Source organism: Aythya marila (assembly GCF_965140915.1).
Source record: "Aythya marila genome assembly, chromosome: 7".
Classification (NCBI taxonomy): domain Eukaryota; kingdom Metazoa; phylum Chordata; class Aves; order Anseriformes; family Anatidae; genus Aythya; species Aythya marila.
This window is the reverse complement of record NC_139048.1, coordinates 34,688,442-34,710,121: the sequence shown is the minus strand read 5'-3', so window position 1 is coordinate 34,710,121 and position 21,680 is coordinate 34,688,442. Positions and strand designations below refer to the sequence as shown.

General features: G+C 42.5%; 1 protein-coding gene across 1 annotated transcript in view; it reads left to right on the top strand.

The window, feature by feature from the left end:
- The first annotated feature begins 1,514 nt into the window (after positions 1–1,514).
- Positions 1,515–21,680, top strand: part of REEP3 (receptor accessory protein 3) — a 38,418-nt gene continuing 18,252 nt past the window's right edge. The window contains exons 1-2 of the mRNA XM_082764466.1: positions 1,515–1,628; positions 18,196–18,268. Coding sequence (XP_082620592.1) covers positions 1,597–1,628; positions 18,196–18,268 — 105 coding nt within the window. The 5' untranslated portion in view covers positions 1,515–1,596. The remainder of the gene's footprint in view (positions 1,629–18,195; positions 18,269–21,680) is intronic.

Sequence of the window (21,680 nt, the reverse complement as noted above, 5' to 3'; positions counted from 1 at the left end):
ATGAAATGAAGCATAATCTTCTCAGCAAAATAAATTACTCTTAGGAGCCATCTGCCCTTACCTTTTTCTTTTTTTTTATTAAAAAAAAAAGCCTCTTTAAATGTAAATTTAGCTTTCCACCAGAGACAGTATTGCCATGGCAACAAACACAAGAAAAATAAATGTCTTCATACAAGAAAAGAGTGGTTTTCTCTTAACCATACTTCATACAAAATAAAATATGCAGCTATGGAATTAATGTATACACTTATCTTGGACAGTAGAAAAGAGTATCATTCTCTTCCTAGAAAGGTTCTCTGAGATATTATCAAACATAATTGCCTGGAGTAAAGAATTCTCTTATATATACTTATTTAATATGATATGAACTCAAGCTCGTGTCTTGCAGTTTGCTTTATATGGGTTGCAATGCTACAAACTCCTGTAGAACATTATGCGGGCAGCAGGATCCACCTCTGCAGAATTGTTTACAGAAGTGGAGTCTAAAATGTAATCTCTTTGAGCCAATTCATATTTTGAATCCTTTGTTGTTCAAGTTTGTTTTGTGCGGTCTAATACCAGAAGGGCTTTTTATTGAAGGGGAATATAAATTCTGGTTCAGATTTCTGCTTTCATAGAATGCAAAATTAGGCCTGTTTCAATGATAAGATTCATGAGTGGTGTAGTCTCATTTGCCCACAACCAAACTCCTTTCTATCTTTTTCTGTATCAGGTTCCCCCTGTAAAAGATCACAGTGTAGGGAGACACCCGAGATGGCCAGTATCATTTTCAAGATCTCAACACCTGCATGGTGAGCATACATTTGTTTTTACATTCCTGTGTACTCTTTCTGATCTCAAGCTTAAAATTTCACATTTTACAACTACAGCAAATATTTTGAGGTGTTACAATTGCTGAAACGCTCTGTGTTTATTTCCCCGCTTCTTCTTTTGATAAATCACTTTCAACCTTTTGATAAATCACTTTCAACCTTTTGACTGTGTGATTTGTGCCTGAAAGCAGCAGAGGAATGAAGACCCCTTCATTTTCTGGATTTTAGTCCTTTGAGCGGGTGAGGAATTGTGGCACTTGCCTGTGCAACAAAAACCACCTTGCACTGACCTAGCGCATCTGACCTGAAAAAGCCAATAGCTTATGAAGTGCAGGTCATTTCTTCTCACTGTATGGCATGCAAACCGTGTATTACCCCTACTTAAAGACATTTTAAAGAATTAACTCCTGTTACAGATTGCAATAGTGCCCTTGGAATGTTATTTACCATGTCAGCAAGAACGGTGGGGAGAACCACACTCTCCTGTTTCTCTACTCCAACCACTGAAGTGCTCAGGAGCACTGAAATGTTGGCATTTATCGCTTCTGCTACCACTTTGTGACATTTGTTGGACACTGAGCAGAAAGGTTCAATCTCCCTCTCGGGGGGCGCTGCGGCGGGGCCGCCCTGAGGGGCCCGGCGGGCCGCGGGGCGCCTGCGCGGGGCCGCCGAGCCGAGCCGAGCCGAGCCGAGCTGGGCGGGGCCGGGCCGGGCAGGGCCGGGCGGGGCCGCGGCCATTGGGGCCCGGCTGCGGAGGGGACGCGCGGCCGCCGCCGCCGCCGCCATGGTGTCCTGGATGATCTCCCGGGCCGTCGTGTGAGTGGGGCTGGGGAGCGCGGGCAGGCTCGGTCGGTGGGGGGCGAGCTGCGGGTGGAGCTCACGCGAGGGCTTTATCCCGGCAGGAAGCCGCCCGGTAGCGCCAGGTACGCGTCCTGGCTGCCTCCCCGCTGCCCTCCGAGGGGCTCCTGCGGTCACCGAGCCCTGCTGCGCGGACAGCCCCGTGGTTGGGGCTGGCAAGGGGCTGCGGGAAGAGCTGCCGGCCGGCCGCCCTGCCAGCGTGCTGTTCCCACGGGCAGTGCCTGGCACTGGAGGGGAGATGCATAGGCATGCTTGCTGGGAGTCAGATGTGGCTGCTGAACCTGTTCCTGCTCGGGAACAGAGGCACCAGCCAGCCAGTGCTTGGCTTAACTGCTTCGCCCACTGCGCTGGCTGTAAAAGTGGTATCAGGAGCCCTGAGCACCTCAGTTTCAATGACCAGATTGGTGTGAAGTTGCTTGGTTTCTCTGTGAAATAAGCCACTAAGGATTGCATTTGTATTTAAGCCTTTTGTGGGCCGAACCAGCGTCGTAGGGACTGCGGATCAATTTGTGCATTGGAGTACCTGTTACTGCAGGAGGTAATAAAGGACAACGTACCATGCAGTTGGGTTTGCTGGTTGCTGTTGCTCCCTCGATTGTGTGTGCTAATTATTTTTGCTAAAAAGGGAGTCTTTAATACTATTTATAAATCCTCTCCTCCTTCCTGTGCCCTTGTTTCCTAGCTGTGGGATTTAACCAGGTTGCCAGTGCCCCTCTGCCCAGGAAGAGAGGGGAGTGCTCAGTGCATCCAGGAGAGAGCTTCGTGCAGCTTGGAGTCTGTTGTTTAACTTTGCCAGGACAGGACTTAAACAATAGTCTCCAGACTGCATAAACTTTGCTTAATAAAGCAACATTCACGTGGAAAGGACAGGTGAAATTAAATAGAGGCTGTGAGACGTAAGAGGTCTTCAATCAAGTGGTCTCGAGACTGCCCTCCTTGTCCTCTTTACTTAGTGTTCATTATGCAGTTTTCCTTCCTGGTATCTTTCCAGTCTGTTCCAGTGGCTTTGTTTCCCTGACGTGTGTGTCATCAGTTGGGAAGAAGTATACTACCTTTTCCTTAAACCCTCTAAGAAAGATGAAAATACTTTTAACCAGCATATAGCCACCGAGACCAGAGGTTCTCTCCTACTTACTGTAATGTTTTAATCTTAGCGGGGTGACTTTGTTGTGTATGAGAGCCGTGGAGATCCTGTGCTGTCCATAGCAAGTCCAAAAAGCTGTGTTGTCGCATTTGTGTAGCCACCAGGATTACCTGTTTTCTTCACGAGTGCTAGTAAGGGGCAGCAGTTGCTCTAGCTGCTGCAGAATTCGTCCTCTTCTGACTGACCTACTATTTTCAGGGCCAAAAGAGCAGCAAAATGTGGATTTGTGGGGGTGTGACAGTGCCCTCTACTGACTTTTCACACGGAGGATTTTTGTGAGGCACACTTGCCAAGGAAACTCACTTCTAGTTCAGCTTGAGAGTCTGTAATTTGGGGTTGATCAACTCCACTAAAAATAGTTTCCTTAAAACCTTAAGGAAGTAGGGAATAGGAGTAGTAGAGAATTAGAATTCGTAATTGCATGTGAATTGTCCTGAAGAGTCATGCATGGGGAACGGGGAGTGGTTAAAATTCGTTGCTTCATGTTATCTTTGGCAAAAGTTGGCTTTAAGAAATTTTTTTTCCCTTCGCTCTCTAAGTACTTGGGCATATAAACGTGCAATACCTTGCACTAGCGTTGTGTCTTGTTTTCTGTCAAGAAGCCAAAGCCTTGAAGCACATAATTACAATACCTCCTCATTTTCAAGTTTTCCTTCTATGGGGTGCTGTTAGAGTAAGTACAGGTTATTAATTCTAAAGTACTGGCTATTGCAACAGTTTGAAGAACGATTACTGCAGTGTTTTTCCTCTTTAGCACTTCCAAAACCAACAAAAAGTTAGTAATTTGTTTCTCAGGGTCTCAGAAAGCTTCTCAAGATGGGACACCTTGTCAAGTACTTGGTCTTCAGTGGTGGGAACTTTTAAATTCGTGGCTGCCTGTCTTGTGAGCTTCTAATACAGCCTGCGTCTGACTTAGTCTGCTTTGATTGCTCATTCTTCTCGTTTGTAGGGTCTGAGCAATTGTGTACACATCAGTTGCTGAGACAGTGTATTTAATAGTAAACACACGGAGTACTTGTCAGTCACAGCCTGGTATGGATGAGATCAGACTCTTCTCTTGTGCCAAGCAAAGATGTGATGCATCCTAAATACAAAGTAGATGGCCATTTTGTTCTTGCAATCTGTTGAAGCAGACTGTCTGCCGTAATCTGTTAACTTTTTTCCCCTCCTCACTTAAAAACTAAAGTTTCCCCATCTGCGTTGCTTTGCAGTACTCTCTGCCCTTGTATTGAAGTTCATTTTCTTTTCAGTCCAGTTATTCTGAAGTCTTGATATTTGGAAGGGGTGAGCTGTAGTAGGCCCCAGGAGAATGTGTTTTTTAGCTGCTTTTCTCTCTGCCTGTCTTAATTATACCTGTGTTCCCCACCTGCATTTTAGAGCCTTGCAAGGAGCAAGAGGTGTACAAATAAACGATTCAGCAAGCGTTCCTTGGTTCTGGAGTAGTCCATAGCTACATGGAGCTGGACCAAGACTGGGGCACGGGAGAGGTGACCTGAAGCTAAGTAGTGGTATTGGCCTTTCAGCTTCTGCTACTTGACAGATTAGAACTGTTTATTTCATCACAGTTCCCCAGGCGTTGTCTTACTCTGCTTTTACTATTGTATTTTTGTGTGAGTTGTCCAGACATCCAGCTGCCCCTGGAATTGCTAGACATCTGAGAGGGGACAGCTAAAGCCACAGCTCCTGTACTGATGGCACAGTCATCAGGAATCTCTGTTTAGAGTGGTAGTGATGCTTTACGTAGCTGTGTACGCTTTGTAAACCTGGATTGTATCTTGCTCTTGAGATAGGAAGGGTTTTATTAAAAACAAGTACAAAAATATGTTCACTCAAGTTTGCTAATGAAACTGCTCTCAAACATGTTGCTTGAAGCAACGATAATTCATTATGCAGAACTGGGTAACGATACTGCCATGTGCTGTGTGGAAGTAAGAGCCCTGTACAGCCCGGTCCTCGGGGCAGAAGGGCCACTTGCAGGAGAGTTTCCTCAGCTGCTTGCAGCCTGCACTTCTTGTGGTTGGATGCTTCCAGCTGAATGAGGCCTGGAGAATGTAGAGTGCTGTTGGATGCCGAGTGCCTTCCAGTGTGAAGGCCTATAAATTGCAGCTGCACTTGTTGGGGGGGAAAGGATTTGCTGTCACAGTGAGTGACAGAGATGGAGAGAGGTGCTGAAGTCGCCGTCTGTCCACAGAACCGAGCGATTCGGTCATCGAGTGTTGGTTATCCTTGACCCTTACTGCTGTGACGAAACATCTAACCAGCCTGTTGCAGCCTCTGCCCTCCCCTCGCCCTCTGCTCTCCGCAGGGTCCAGAAGTTGTGTGGCACAGGATGGTCCTGGTTGTTTGCCGACTGAAATGGAAGAGGAGCATCTTTGATCGGTGGCAGTGAACCGAACCGGCTCGTGCTGCTGTCATGGAGTTGCTAGGTGCCATGGAAGTGCCACGCTGAGAATGAGAAGTTGCGGGAGGAAAATAGCATTGTTTTCGGTGTCAGCATATTGCCAGGCTGCTTAAAACATGCTCTGGAGCTGCTTTTTTTGCTTGCACATTGCTGCTTATTCGTTCCTGTGCTGGATCTCGTTCCAGTAATAACAGTGCAGCTGCTCTAATCAAACAAGGTGTCAGAATTTTTAAAGGGCCTTAAATTTTATAGTGGGGAATCTGTAACTATATCCAAGTCTAGGGATTAAATATATTGTCTATGTGGAAGTTTAAAATCCTTTATATAACTGAGTGATGAAATCATACGAGTGCTTCTATCTCTAGCTCAGCTTCGCAGTTAGGTAATCCGAATGTAGAGCAAAAAGCATGTGCTTGCTGAACTTGACTCAATACCTATTCTGCAGGCGAGTGCAGTGACAAACAAGGAGGTCTGGCAGTCTGTTGGAGATCAGTGTCCCCGCTGCCTGCCTGGCACACCTTTCCTTGTGTCAATGTTTGCTGTGCAGTCGAGCTGCTCTTTTCTCGGCCGTGCTTACGGCATTCTGCAGATGCGGAGCATGCGTGGTCAGCACTCGCAGCCTATGGCAAACTGCAGCTCGCTGGAAACAGATGGAGCACAACTAGAGGCGTGCTGCGGAGTCTGACATTCTTACTTAATGATCTTGGCATGTACTCTGTTACAAAACGTGCTGAAATCCACATCTGTGTCCTATGCGTTGCAGATAAAGGAATACCAAGAACTGCGTGGTCTGGCACAAAAGGACATTTCTAATTAAAACAAACAACCTCCGCTCTTGTATGTTCTGCAAACCAATGTCTGCTCTGTCAGAGCGTATTTTAGGATCTCAGGCAGTTCTGCAGCATAGATGGAACAGCTTGCCTCCTCGCTGGTTAGTTTGTGCATAGAGCCAACTCCTGATATGCTCTTATAAGGACATCTCTGGGGAAGGCCCCAGGCTGAATTCTGATATTTTTATATATATGTATATATATGCGTGTGTGTGTATATATATATGTATATATATATAAACTGCTTTGGATTAGTGCTTGTAATCCTTGATCAGAAATTCTTCAGAAATATATGTTAAAATGTGTCTGGTAAAACCTCTGTTCTGCTGTTTCACATGCAGAGCTTTCTCTGCCATTATTAATCTTTTTTTTTTTTTTTTTTTTTTTTCTGTTTCTGAAACTTCAAAACCTCCACCGTTGTGTGGAAGTACCTTTTAGCCCTTCTGGGTTTTTAGAGAACAAAAAGAAGAAAATACTTCAGCTGAAAATAATACGATCTGCTGTGAATCTTGCAGATCTTGCAGGCTTGCCAAAATAGATTGTAGCAATTTCCTAGTGCATAAATGAGATTAGGTATGTAAGGATCTAGGTAGGAAAGATATATTGCAGTTTTATTGCTGACCAACCTGACTTGAATCATGGCTGGCTTGGATGAGACAGGACAGCCGATGCGATGAGGTGCTTTCAGGCACGGTGGAGTTAAAACACCCCCGAGAGGCTCACTGATAGTTCCTAGCTGAGTTTGCCCCTGACCAAATAACAGGGCGTTACTTGGTTTCTGCTGTGCTCTGTGGCTAGTCAGCGAGCGTTGACGTGGAAGTAGGTTTAACTAGGTGGATGTTTTCCCTGTGTTAATCATCTCTGCTCGCATGTCCTGAAGACAGTTGGAACTTGTCTTTGGTGTTGAAAACTAATGCAGCGCAACTTCTTCAAAAAGCCTTTAACTCAGCAGTAAAATGCAGGGATCCACAGAAGGAGAACTTTCCTGAAGTGAGAAGCCTGACATAATGCTTTGCTTTCTTCTGCTAATAAAGAGAGCTGTTGGAACTTGCACTGCTGGAAGGGGAAAATCAGAAAACAGTTTGTGCTTGTGCCTTCCAACAACTGTCTGGTTTTTGTTATTTCTTCTCCCCAGCGCCTTTACTAACACATTGATCAAAACCATGTAAAGGAGGAAAATGGTCACTAGCTCAGGGATGTCTGGGTTAGTTTTGATAATAACATTACCTTAAGCTGTAATGTTAATGAGAACCTAATTCTTTGGCACTGTGCTCTTATTATTCGCTTTTGTCTGCCAGTCTTTTTTTTTTTCCACGCTAGGACTCAGTTTTAGAACACATGGTTTCCCTTATGTCTAAAAGCAAGTCTCCTGTTACTCAGATTACGCATGTTTACGATCAGACTGTTTTAGAAGCCATAGAAGAAGCTGACCTGTTCACATTGTTCAGCGGTGACCGGCTTAGAGTTCATTTAGAAGCCAGTAAGTCCACAGACACATAACATACCTAGCTTAGGGATGACTTTAGTGGTCATTAGGTTGCCAGAGAAGCCATTTAAACAGTGTTGGTTTTACAATTCAGCATATACCTCTTCCAGTGGTGGTACTTCTTGAATAATAATTAACCTTAAATGCTTCAGACAAAGTGGAATTTATATTTGTATAAGAAGATAAAGTGAATTAGGCAAGTTACCTTTCCTTCACCGATGGAAAATAACACTTTAAACAGGTACACTTAAATCCACTCTGTCTTCTGGATTCCTGGCCTGTTGATACACTGCCAGTCAGGCAATAACTGAATTCTCCTCTCAGAAATCAGCCCTTGTTGGTTAGCATGGGATGCACGACTTCTTCTAAGGAACAAGATCTACTCTCAAGCCAATTTAATGCATGAGTCTCTAAAGAGAAGTCAATAAATGAGTGGGGTTCAGGACCAAGGAAATGAACTTATTTTTTAGCATGATATTTCTGACCTTAAGGTGAAGTTACTAATACAGCTATGTGAAGACGTTTCTTAGAGACCCTGCATGTTGTCTGTTCTTCACTTGGTGGCTAGCAGTATTCACAGTGTCTCTAAGCACAGGTTATAATTGAGGAAACACACATACTTAGGAACAGCAAGTCCAGATGTTATCTCAGCAGTATCTGCCAATACAAATTTCATAGAAGAAGCCTTTTCCTGTGTACAATGGCAAGTTTGTTTTTTGAAGGCTCAAGGAGGCTTCAGAAATACCTTCCTGGGTCTTAATAGGAATAACAGAACTGTTTGGAAATCAGGGTCCTTAAGGAAAAAATACAGAGATAAGTAACTTCTGATGATTGAAGGCAAAAAATAGCTGTCCGAGGAAGAGATGAGACAGATTTATTTTACTTCAGTAACTGTGTGTGGTTGTGTCTGTGTTCTTTGCTCAAGTCATTGTCTTTTTTGCAGCATTTTCCTGGGAGAAGCAGGACCTCGAGGCTGGTCTGCAACAGCATCTTTAGGTTATAAGATGTCTAATGATTAAGTTGGAGCATTTTGGCCTTCAGGGTATGAACTTTGCTTTCTTCTTTAAAGCCAAACATACGGATTCATGTTCCCCATATTGTGAGGTTTGTAGCAGTGTTGAATGCTTTAAATTAAAAACCAAACAGAAAACCAAACAACAACCGTATGGTAAAAGCATGGCTATGTGCAGTGTGGTTTGTCTTTCATTTACAAATGGCTCAGAACTAAAATGTGGTTTATCCTGGAACAAGCAGAAGCAATTGTTGGTTGGGACCACTTCTATTTTAAATCTCAGCTCCATATAGCAAAGCATTTTGATGTTGATGGTTCTTCAGAAATGCCAAGGGAAGATACTCTTAGAGCAGAAAGCTGTGGCATGATTGTGCATTTTAACTAGTGACGTTCTCTCAAGTTACCAGCTGATCCATTTTTTGTTAACTATTTTCTTCTGTGGTCTTGGAGGAAATGTGTCTAGGCCACAGGTGGTCTTCAGGCAGAGGCCAGGATGGTGAAACTCCAGCAGAGTGGCTAGCTTTAAAACCACATTCCAAAGCAGAAAAAAGCTTTAGACTACCCAAACAGTAAGGATAAAATGACTCTGAGAGTATATTGACGGGCTTCCTAAAATATCAACAGCGTTAGAAGTTCTAGGTAACAGAACTTCCATAGTTTCTGTGGGATGTCAGGTTTTTGCTTAACGCAGCTCTTGAGATGATAGAAGAGAGAGAACATGGTTGAACACTTAGTGCAAAGAATTTCTCCCCATCTCATGCAGTTGAGACGTGAACATCTGTGTTGTGTAATGGTGCACAGGGTTACTGTGATGGCTACCACAGCTTGATCTTGAAGATAATATAATTGAAGGTAAATAGGCCAAAGTTATTGCTGGGAAAAAAAAAATCCAGATGACCAAAATTTTCTTCTTCCCAGCACTGAAAGAAATTGCTCCAACAAAATACTGAATTACCTTGCTTTGGGACTTAGATACATTAATGAGTGAGGCTACTTTAACTGTTAAGTAGAATTGTTGTAATGATAATGTGTGTTTTGGAGCGCAGTCTTATGAAATAGAGCTTATGCTACATGACTGTTTCTTTTTACATCTGTGTAGGTATCAGCTTTCATCTTTGAACTTGAAAATAATATTAATCTCAATTGTTTTCTTACTTACTCCATGGAATAAGCTTTTCCACGCATGTGCTAAATATAGATAACATCTGCTGAAAGCTAGTTTGATTTAGAAAACCAAAAACCAGCAACAATGAAAAAAGATCAACGGATCTCGTAAGTGACATCTTTAATCCAGCTGACAGTCCGAGTTGATCATTAAAAGAAAAACATGGTTCAGTGCAAGAACACGTCTCTTGCTTGGAACAAAGTCATGCCAGGTTGTCATAAGAGCTGTGTGAAAAGCAGATGCAACCTCTCATAATTGTTGGTTAGTTCCTGGTGCTCAGTCATGCTCCTGTCTGAAGCCACAGCTGGCTGCTCTCAGGCCATAAACACTTTGGTGGCAAACAGTCAGCGGGAGGTGAATTTGGGGGGTATTAAGGTAGATACGAAGAAAGATAGCTTATTTGAAGTTCCAGTAGGTGTGAGCAGCTTTGGAAATCCCTGCGTCTCCAGCAGGGATGAAATTCTGCTTGTGAGCTGAGAGCTAGGTGGGAGATTTAAAGCTACTTAATAAGGATGACTTGGCATTGAAGGCTTTCGGTGTTGACTCTCTATCACGTGGAAATGTTGCAGGCGAATTCAGTTCCTCTGCGTGGCTGCTTGGGAGTTATGAAATCACCTGCTGAGTATTCTGCATAAATGGCTGATCTTAGTAAGCATGTAAACAGGAAACAGTACGGGGATATTCAGGATGCTATTAGGTAGTAGTCAAACACGTCTGTTGGATCAGCTATTAGGTAGGCACGCAGAGAAGTGACTCAGGCTTGTATAACCATTTCTATTCCTACTCCAGTTTCTGTTGCTTTCCAGTACTGGCTTTTTGGAGTTTTCCATACTGCTGGGTTTGGGCTTTGGGGCTCTTCTGAACAGGATTTGAGAGGTGTTGTTTTATGAGGTGGTGATGGTATCTCCAGGCTGGTGCCTGGAGCAAGAGGTGAGTTGTTTCGCAGGGTTTATGTACAGGTAGTGCCCTGAGAAGAGAGACTGGCAGAGCTGTGCTGTCAGAGCAGGGATGCAGCACGTCCCTGTGAACGGCAGCGTCCAGGAGGACTTGGACAAGGAGGGGTAGCCTGGATTTTGCTCTGGGAGTGGTTTTGAGCTGTTCGTACTGCCAAAGGCCCTTAAGAGAGCTGTTGTAACGTGCGTGCAGGAGGTTTGCTGGCAGAGTGGGACTCAGGGAGCTCGTATCTGGGGTGTGCTGCTGGCTGGCCGAACTGGCCTAGTGGGCTGCAAGCCACGGGCAGGCTCTGAGCTGGGAACTGCGAGCTGCTTCGCTCTGAAGGAGGCAGCACACCTAGTGTGGGTACAGGGATCGAGTTAAGTGTTAGGGCTTCTCTTTGATCTTTATTGTATTATCTACGGTTTTCTAGTAGCAAGTGGGATGAATAACAGGCAACCTCGGAAATGCTGTGCGAGTTGCCAGTGCTTTCAGCTCTCTGGGCATATGGGAGTTCTTAACAGAAAGCATGTAGAAGTGAATTGTAGGTGATAGTGGCAGGAAAGGGAAAGTCCTCAGGCTGGGCTCGAAGAAATTTCTCTGCAGAGCAAAGGGGTTAATTAAAGATATCAGTGTCCTCTTGGCATCTAGGCCTTGCTTTCTCTGGGAGAAACGTGGCGAGCCTATGCGGATAGGCAGCCAGCCTTACTGCTGTGGGAGTAGGTCAGTAGCTCTGCACAGGTTCCAGCACAGAGCTCCCTTTATAGAAGGGTTTTTTGTTATATTTTTGTGCTGTTTTTAGACTTCTTTCGTGGTTCAGGCAGGGCTGTTTTCCGTGTTGAAAGAGCTTGAGGAGTATCTGGCAACAGGTTGCTTATTTTGGTGTAAGGCAATCCAAGAGCATTCCATACGCATGAGTGCATCGGATACACAGCTCCAGGCTCTCTTTAGTGTGTTGGGAGAAAGGCTTTAATAGTCTCCTATCGGACTGCTTGTGGTTATTATACTCAGCATTTAACAAATGCTCCTGATACAGGAATCTCTGACTTTCTAGTGGGTTTGGTAGGGAAGTCGCTTTCCTCCTTAAAACTTCTAGGTGACTTCTGCCTGCTTGAGTAATTGTGCTGGTTTGGGTTATGCTGTGCTTTGGAAGAAGCTGGCACTTGTTTAGGAGGATTCCAGCTTTTTACGCTGAAAGGTTAAAAGCCAGCTTGCTCAGCTCAAGAATGTGCTTTATTCAGACCTGTCAGTGCTTCTGGGTATATTCTTTAACTCTTGAGACTTTTTTTTCCTATGGCTTCTTGGGATATTCTCTCTGTAAGAGTGCCATGGAGGTTTTAACAGATCTGTTTCTGATTGCATTCCTGCCTTTCGTTAACTGCAGTCTCCCACAGGAGTTGAGGAGTTGAAGGTTTGCTACTGTTAACAGACGCATTCTTTCAGCAGATTTATGCGATTCCTGCGCCCGCCCCCCTTTCCCCTCCATATATCTCAGCCCTCGCATAAGGAGGGGGGAAAAAAGGGAAAAAATAGGATGCAACTCGGTGTGAAGTTCAGGAGCTTATCATCATGTTCCCCCTCCCTGTAACAGACCAGCATTTTGACCCCAAGTTGTTATTTGTAATTACTCAGGTACATGCTCTTTTACTGTAGCATGTTACGGCTAACGTCATGTATCTGAACCTGGTCCAGTAGCAAAATGCAACTCAATTCTGTCTGCTGTCGGGGATGAGTCTTTGTTTAGCGCAGTGCCTTTCAAAAGCATTCAGGACCAAAATGTCAGGCTGAGCTTTTGTTTGTCTGAACATGTGAAAACGGAGGCGAGAGCTGGCTTCGTCCAGAACTTGCTGCCTACCCAGTCATAAACCTCAGGGGGTGCAAGGGAGGCGTGACGGAGGGGCTTGCTTTTTCCTTTGAATTGTAGTTTTGTTCTTTTTCCTGACTAGAATTCTTACTCAAAATAAGGCATGATGAGTATTTGTATGTGTACCACACAAATGTTTCACAGTTGTAGCTTCTTTCATAACTAATTAGACTTAAATTTCACCACCCTCAAAAAAGAAAAAAAAAATGATAGAAGTCTTAACTGCTCTCCTTTTATGAATAGCAGCGTGTAGTTTGAGCAAATGAGTTACTGCTTTTCCAGTCTGTGCTGACTGAAAACCTCAGTAGACACTTTGAGAAATATGACCATATCTTCCTTCTTAAGATCAAGAACAGCCAGCCAAAAACTCCAGCGTTGCTCTTCAGACTGTTTCATTCTACTATTTACTTTCCAGTAGGAAATTTTGCTTTCAGAAGGATTCTTGCTAAAATTAAACTCTGTAAACATGACGTGGAATAGTAGCTGTAGCAGAAGCAAAGGAAAACTAACGACATCAGCCTAGTTTCTGCATCGATACAGTTCTGCAGTACAGGTAAGGCTTTGGTATCACACACAGCTGGGAGTCATCTACATTACTTGTGGTATTAGCTTGGTGCATTAGCATCTCTTGGAAAAGCTTGTGTGTGGAGGGAAGGGAAGATGCTCCTGTCGCAAATTGCTGGTAAAGACTCGTATTGGGAAGGAAAAACGGACAGGGCCAGCGAAGTAAGTGTATCAAGAATTTATACTCACTTCCATGGTGTTATGGAGACAGGCTGGATTTCTTTTTTTCTTCCATTCTCCAGCCTGCCAAGTGCTGTCAAGTGATCTTGAGGATGTAGGTACATATTTCTACTGTAGATGCACACATTAACAAATGTCTGGCTCTGTATCAGTCTGTGCCAAGATCGTCAATCTGTCAGTGGGTGGACAAATCAGTGTCATCTGTTATCAGACTTGTTAGGGAGCTTAGCAAATGGTGCTGTCCCCAAAGAATCTTACACTGAATGAGTGTCCTGAATAGCCTGTAATAGTAGGGAATAGTTGGGGCCCTTGTCTTTCTGCATTTCAGAGAAATAAATAAAAGAATTCCAGACACTTCCTTGCTTCTGGTAAGTCTTTGGCAATGTGAACAGACTGAAGTCATAAATGGACTGTTGGCTTAATGGCTTAGCATTTTGGGAGTCTCGACGCAAGTAGTCCTTTTGAGAGACTTAGAGGCTTTCATTTCATATCTATCTATATTTTAGACATTAGCTTTAGTGTTGTTTACTAGCCAGACTAAATATGTTTTGCGCTAAAGCTACGTGTGTAGAGGTGACTGTTTTGTTTTCCAGTTACCAGTCAGATGCAAACTCAGTTGCTTCACTTCAGAAATTAGTGTTTTAAATAGTTGTGCCCTTAAAAGCTATTTCAAGTATTAAAATGTACATAACCTACTGTCTTACACAACCACATGGATGTGTAAATGCATCATTCTCGGGTTTCAAGGGTTTGTTACTGGTTTTGCCTTGTTTTGATTTTCATCTCTTGGTACGTTTGAGAAACGTGTCTCTTTAAATGAGCAAAACGCCTGTAAAGGAGGTGGCTGGACCAAAAAAGGAATACTCCCCTAGCTGCTGAGTACAGCTGGAAAGCTGAAATAGCTCGGCGTACAACTGGCAGGGAAATTACATTGGTAAGCAGGATTATCCGTATATCTGCTGGTGAAATACAGCAAATGACATCACGCTCAGCTGAAATCTGTTCCCATCTGTGGAAGCTGGCTTTGTTCTTATCTGCTCTGTTAGTGCAGCATGCTAATATACACTGAGAAACACAAAGTGCCTTTTAAAAATAGCACTTGAGCTTTTACATTGGAAAAGCCTTGGGATAGTTGGGCACGTCCTTAAAGTGTGTCAGGAAGTCACTGTAAGAACAGCAGAGGAGGAGTGCGTTTATAATGTGTAGCAGGAGGTGCTGCTAACAGCTTTGAGATTTTTAGGGGTATCAATGCAAGCAGAAGTGTTAGAAGATGCCCTGCTGTCGTAGCTTTGTCTCCGAAGCTGATTGTGCCGAGGCTCCCTGCGGCTGCTCTGTGTGTTTCTGCCTCTGTCTTCAGCCAGCTGCAGCAAGCTCTCCTGCTCTTGCCTCTGTACTCTATCTGTGATTTATAGGTTGAGGGCAAATCTGAATTCGCTGACCTTCAGCCATGCTCCCTGGTGATGAGAGGGCTTTCTTACTGCTAACGTGCCTGGTAGCTTTAACCGAGGCTGAGTGACTTTGTGTGAAGGAGGTAGTGATGCCAGAGTTGACAGAGCAGTCATGGCACGCTCGATGTCAGCTCTAGGGAAGAGATAAAACCGTCACCGCACTGGGTCCTGTTATTACCAGCTAAATATGTTGATGCCTTTCTTTCTTGGTCTTATCCACCCACTTTTTGGGGAGAAGAGGAGAGAGATGGAAACTCTGTTTTTCCTCCATCAATGGACAAGTTCTGACACTTGCATTTTATGGCAGCATTGAGCACTAGTAAGTGACAGCATATTGTGTTACAGAGCTCTTTGTTCTCTGGTTTTAAAAATGAATTCCAGAACTTTTTTTTTTTTTTTTTTTTTTTAAGTTAATACTAAAAGCTGATAACCTTGCTGGCTTTTCCACCTTAACTTACTAGCTCACAGGATCTGAGTGGAGCCATGAATCAAAGTGATGTTGACTACTGGAAGTTTAATGGTATTTTAGATGATGCCTTACTGTTGTTAATTTTTCCCCCTTTTTTATAATGAAAATAAGTACGCTTCCCAAATAATAAATGTTGTTCCATTTGAAATCTTCACTGTGATGTCCGTAATGTTCCCAGGCACGAACAAGTCACTTACACGAGGAGTAGGAAGCAATTCAGATTTTTCTGATTTGACCAGGTTTGAGTAAGACCGAGATTTGCTAGCTGGAAAAAACTGGCTATCGCTATGGTATTTGTCTCATGCTCATTACAATTATCTTTTAACATGAGGTTGTCTTTAGCTTAGCTTTATGAACTTCTTACTGTTCCTGTAATAAACTCTCTTCTTGAAGATGTGTCATTTCCAAAGCAGTGTTCAAAAAAAAAAAAAAATTCCACTTTATCCTAATATGTGCTTCTAGCAGATTTTATAGGATGTCAAATCGGGAAAATTGCTGATTAAATTTAAAAATAAAACTAAGCTTTTATTTAAAAAGCAGTATTACCTGACAGTCGAGTGAAGTGAAAACTATAGACCAAAATCTGTTAAGAAAAAGGTTCAAACTGTTTCTTTCATATGTTTTCTAGGAAGACATTTATGTGTGCAGTCTTCTAGTAGCTATATAAATAACTTTGGTCTGGTTTTGAAAATCTGGGAGATGTACTTAAATGACCAGTATCTGCTAGCATATAATTACGGCATCTGGCATAATTATATTATATTCCTAGGATGACATTCAGGAACCTCTTCTGTCTTTGCTGCTCAAAGGCATTTCCATACTTGAAGTCTTTGTTGTATTGTTTAATAAAGCTTTCCTTATGTCTGAAACCTAAAGGTTACAGTTTGAGCCAGAAGAAGGGAAGGTGAGAGGCATTGGAGCTGATGGGCTACTGAACAGGGCATTACCCAGGGACAAAGAAGAGAGGAAGAGCTCTTGTATACAGAAGTTCATCCAAACTAAGGCTGTTGGATCTAATAATGCTACTTCTGTTTCCAGATATCACGCTGACTGGGTGAAGTGAGGTTTTTGACTGGTAGTGTCGATCTCCTAGTTAGCAGAAATAAAACCGTTCATGGTTTTTAGATGGTTGCTTTTCTTCGCCATAGGATGAAAGGTGTTTGGATTAAAGTAGAGTAATATTTAGGTAGGCTTTAACAGGTTATGCTGAACTGGAATTCAAATAGTCTGGGCTTTTTCCAAGAGACGTTTCAACATCTGAAATGTGTAGGTAAGCTCGCCTGCAGTGGAATAGCAGCCTAGCCTGTTCTTGTTAAAGAGCTTCAAGATCCGCCTCTGCTAACTCCATTCAGTTAGCACAGACTGTGAAATTCTGACTGTCTGGGTCCAGATGGCAAATGACCACGTTAGGAGCTCTACTAATACCCCTCCTACCCCAGCAACAGATTTCTTTCCATAAGTTAACAGGTATGTGTTTCTTATCCTGGTGTATTTGATGTTGAAGAAAGTATCTCACCTTTGCTGTTAATAATTCCACATTTTTTTAAAAATGTAAGGTTCTGTACTCTAACTGTTGGGGATTATTTTAGTATTCAAAATAGAGTTCCTACCAAGCCGAAGACTTCTGCCTATGCATCAGAGGAGATTGGAAGATGGGGTGTATCAGACTGATGAAACTCTCAAATGTACTCCGATGTCTTGTATACTACATGGCGGTATTTGCAATTAACATCTTGTAGAAGATGAAGGCTCTTGGAGTTTTCTAAAAATACAAAAATTGAGCTACAGTTTTTTTTTTTTTTGTTGTTTTTGTTTTTAAAGATTTTGATTATTTTTTCAGGGCTGAAACACGAAGTAGGGCTTGGTAGCATCATGCCGTGTTTTGTGGTGGTTCCACAGGTAGAACCACTTATTTAAAGCTACCTGCCACAACTATGAAACATCAAATTTTAGTTGATTATTAACTTTGGTAAACTTGGACAATTTGAATTCAAATTTCACATGCTGCATCTTCCCCAGGTGGAGTCTTCTTTAAAATACGACATGATGCATCTTCCTACGCTTGGCTCTGAGCAGTTAATTACTGAAGAGTTCTGAACTTTTTGGGGAGATCTCTGGGTATTGTGAGATGTGCCAATTTCTCCCACATAACCATGCTGAGTGGTTTGGAAGTGCTGGTGCAGATGCAGCCAGACTTCTCCGTGACTGCTGCTTTAGGCCAGCTGGAGCTAAGGGCAGGCAGTTGCCTGACTTGACAAAGTGTAACAGACTGGTGAAATGAAAGCAAAGACCTCCTGCAAGGAGGCAACAACCACAGCTGTGGCATTTATCATAAAGAACAGTGCCACTGGGCTGTGACCAAGATAGTTCTTCCTAGAAAATGCTGTATTGTAACAAAAGCTTGTTAGAGCAGATCTCTTTTCTGATGCTGCTCTCACTATGGATTGGTTGGCACGCTCCCACCCTGCTCCCTGCACCTTATGTTTGATGAATTATAGCAAAAATTGGTTGTCTGAGCAAAGTTGGATTAATTCCCACGTGCCTCCATTTCTGTGTGTTGGTTTTGCAGTGTTTTAGCAAAAGGAGCTGAATTTGCTTAATTCTTCTTGTTGTGTTACGATTGTTTTTGAATAATCTCCTGTTATCTGATAAAAGAAGATGCTTCTAATTTGCTATGGTAATGGTTAGAGGATTTTCAGGTGTGGGTGCACTGCTAAAATGGAAGCAATCTTTTGGTATGGGCACGACTGGTTTTGCTCGCAGCTAAACCAGAAGAGCTGCTAGTTCTGCATTATCTGCTACAGGCAGTCCTAGAAAACTGCTGTCTGTGGGGTCATATGATCTTTCTTTTGGTATTGCTTTCATTCCTGTATATTGCTAAACTTCTTCCAAGAAACCTGTAACACTGATTCTTATTTCAAAGTATGTGAGTTTTTCTAAGTTGGTTAGTTTACAGTAACAGTGCATTGCCAGTCCTTTGCTACGTATGGTATAACAAATCCTGAAAACTCTTTTTTATTTTCCAATAGGCTGGTGTTTGGGATGCTGTATCCTGCATATTATTCATACAAAGCTGTGAAGACAAAAAACGTGAAGGAATATGTAAGTCATTTTAATTGCTTAATTAAATATAGCAGTGACATTTTCATTATGCAGTGCAGTAGAATATATGAAAGGTGACTTCAACTGTCTCAGTATTGGATATAAAACCTGTGTGAGTGTGATGCTAGTCCTGTGATTTCTGTTAGGAGTGCCAAAGAAGATGGCTCTAATTCCCTATGATAATGGTTAATGGTTTCTCAGACTTCCCGTATGGAAAGGCATCCAACATGCTGTGCTGTATAAAGATTTGAGAGGATGTTTTTGAAACATAAACCTTAGTGTTAGCTGTATTTCAGTAGAATGTCCCAAATAATGCAATTTTGGGCAGCGAAGGGGGAAGCTTTCTAATTCTGCCAACACCTGTGGCATAAGCAATTACAGATTCAGTTCTCATTGGCGATGTGAACAGTGGCAGCATTTTAACCCTCATTGCATAGAGGTCAACAAGAGGTTCAAAATCCATCTGAGAAAAGGGTAGCTCTGGTTAATCCATCGTTCTTCAAAGCCTTAGATAAGATGATGTGGAGGAAAGAAGCAGAACATACAGAGTGAGATGGGGAAAGATACTTTTGCAGGTCAGAATTAATTTGTTAAATTGAGTACTTTCGGATGTGAACAATGATGATTAATGCAAGAATGGCATGCAGTTGCAAGCTTGGTCACTTTGTTACAGGTTAGTAGCTGAATATTAGGAAGTAGTATTAGTAGCTAAAATTAGGAAGTATTCTTACCTGAACCTTCTTTTTTCCCTTCATATTTAACTCGGCTCCTTGACTTAAGACAGGGAGGCAATGCCATCAGTTATATTAATTTGGCAGTTACAGCTGTGACCTAATGCTGCTGTCTGGGGACATAATGTTGCTGCTCTGTACTTGTTGCAGTAGCAGCACACAGTAGATGCTGTTCGTCCTCTTATATCTCTTGCATTTAGCCAGGCCACTCCATCAAGGCTCTGAAGTGAGCATCATGTTCATACATACTTCTGCTTTTTTGTGTGCAAGCTTATTAAACCTTATTTGTGCACATAGGGCTACTGTCTGCCACAGGTAAGCTTCCGAGAGGAAAAATCATTGAAAATAAGAAGAGAATTTACTCTGTATTGTGTTTGCCTTACCCTGCCAGGAAAGTGTATAAATGCAAAGAGCTTAAAATCCTGTTTTCCTCCCTGATCCCTCAAAAGGGATTTGCAGGGTTAGTGGAAGATACCAGTTTTGAACTCTAATACAAGCTATCACTTTGAGGTTTCTGTTCACTCTAACAGTACATATTCAAAAAATTAAATGTCCCTAGAATGCTGAGATTTTAACTCAAATAATCAGAACAGTTAACTGTGACTTAGCTTTTTTTTTTTTTTTTTGAGATGTCTGTTGTTTCAACAAGACTGCTAGGAGGACCTGGAACTGTGTTTTTCCAGCTGCGTTTTCTCATCCAATTTGAAAACAATACCTTCCAGTGACCTGTGGTCTTTGACCAGTCCCTGCATCTGCAGTTGCATACAAAATGTTCATTGGGCTGAGATGAATGAAAAGCATCGCATTGTTTCTAAGCCCTCTTTATTTTTTAGCGTAACACTGTGATTTTTTTTATAGGCAGGGAGTGACAGTGATTGCTCAGTGAATTACCACAGCGTTGCTGGTTAGGTTAAGTGTCCTGATAGATCTTAGAACGATCAATGTCTCGTCTTCCCAGCTGGATCGTTTTCTCTGGAGAGGGTATAGGTTACTGCAGCCTTCCAAATGGCACAGCTCCGCTGCCAGTTATGTGCTGGCCCAAGCCCAACTTCCTTTCCAGGGCTGTGTGTGGCTCAGGACCATCTGTTTTTGTTTGCAGGATTGCAAGAGCTTTATAACAGGGTGAAATTTGGGACTTAGCCACTGCTTCCACTGGTTAACAACAATAAAAAAAGGAATCTTGATGTGATGTATATATATATTTGCTGTCATGATGCAAAAGAATGTTCACAGAAATTTCTTAAAAATTGAGCTTTTATTGCTTCCATGTTTGATAATTTAAGACGTCTGTACTTTTAGTTCTAGAAGTTAGGATTTGCTCCTTTGAGGAGATTTATTTGTTCTTTTAATTACCCTGGGTTTAATGGAGTCGACTAAAATCTTTGAGGAATCTTTTCACTGTGTTACACCAAAGTGCCTGCAGTAAGGATCTGAAATGTAGTATAGAAGTCGACCGTCCAGTCTTCTCAATTCTTGGCTTCAAAATCCTGACTTGAAAGACTGTGATTCAGCCAAAGCCAGCAAAGATGAGCTTAACACTTGATAGGAAAACACCCAGCAAAATAAATCTATAATCACCCTTTTAACATAAAAAGCAAAATCTGATCAAAGCTTCTTTAACTTTGTCTTTAAGAGTAGAGCAGCTGATGGTCTTCTGGGCAGTGTCAAAATATTTACAGAGGCCTTCTGTTTTTTTTTCCCCCTAATTTTTCTGGTATGAAAACCACTCTAAGTCACTTGCGTTCACTTGTCAGGGATACTTTTGTTACCTAATGCACTAGTTGTACTAGGGTATGATTTGTCCTGTGTTTTTGAGAGGCTGTGCCCAGACGTCAGCAGGACTCCTGGCAGATGTCACGTGCCCTTCTGCTGTGTTTGGTACTGTTCGTAGCATCCCCAGAGAAACTCCACGTCCAGTGTTGTTCGTAATTGGATAAACAGATTTAAGATTTAATACCTTGGGTAGAACATTTTGAAAAAGGTCAGTGTTTCAGGGCATTTTAAACATGCAGTTTCACACGTTTAAGATGATGGGGCAAGTGTGGGTGTTAACTTCATTTTTATTTCAGGTGTTGACTCTGGTTCATGGGAGGGTCACCAGTCTGAATGTCACATGGCCTGTCAGAGATGACTTCAGCTGTTGGGTACTTTTGCCTTAGCTTATTCAAGCCTGAAATATCTAAATCCTCTGAGAGATTGAAATGAAGAATGTCATCACATGACTGGGTTTCTTTTCAAACTGAAATGCAGAAAACTATTGAAGATAAACGGGTCTCATGACAAAGGAAGCAGTTTGAAAGCTTAATGCGCAGCTATGAAATAAGCAGGAGTGTCGTGTTAGGTTTGGACTTAAGTTCACCACACATCCAAAAAAGTCTTAGAAGTATAGATTAAATCTGAGCCACATCCTCTGTGGGGAATCTTATCTATATTCCTCCCTTTTGAAAGAGGGTAACGTTAATTTAAGATTTCAGTTAGTGTCCCGCAAATTTGGTGGTCAATGCTTTGCGGGCATACCAGAAGAATTAGCAATCTGTATATAGCCAAAGAAAGGAAGTTATTGCATCTGTTTGCAGGAGTTGCTTTTCTTTTTCCTTTCTGCTTGTTCCTTTTTCATTTGTTTTAAGCATAGATAACATTAGAATTTAAAGAACGTGTGGGTGTTCAGTTAGTAGCAACTG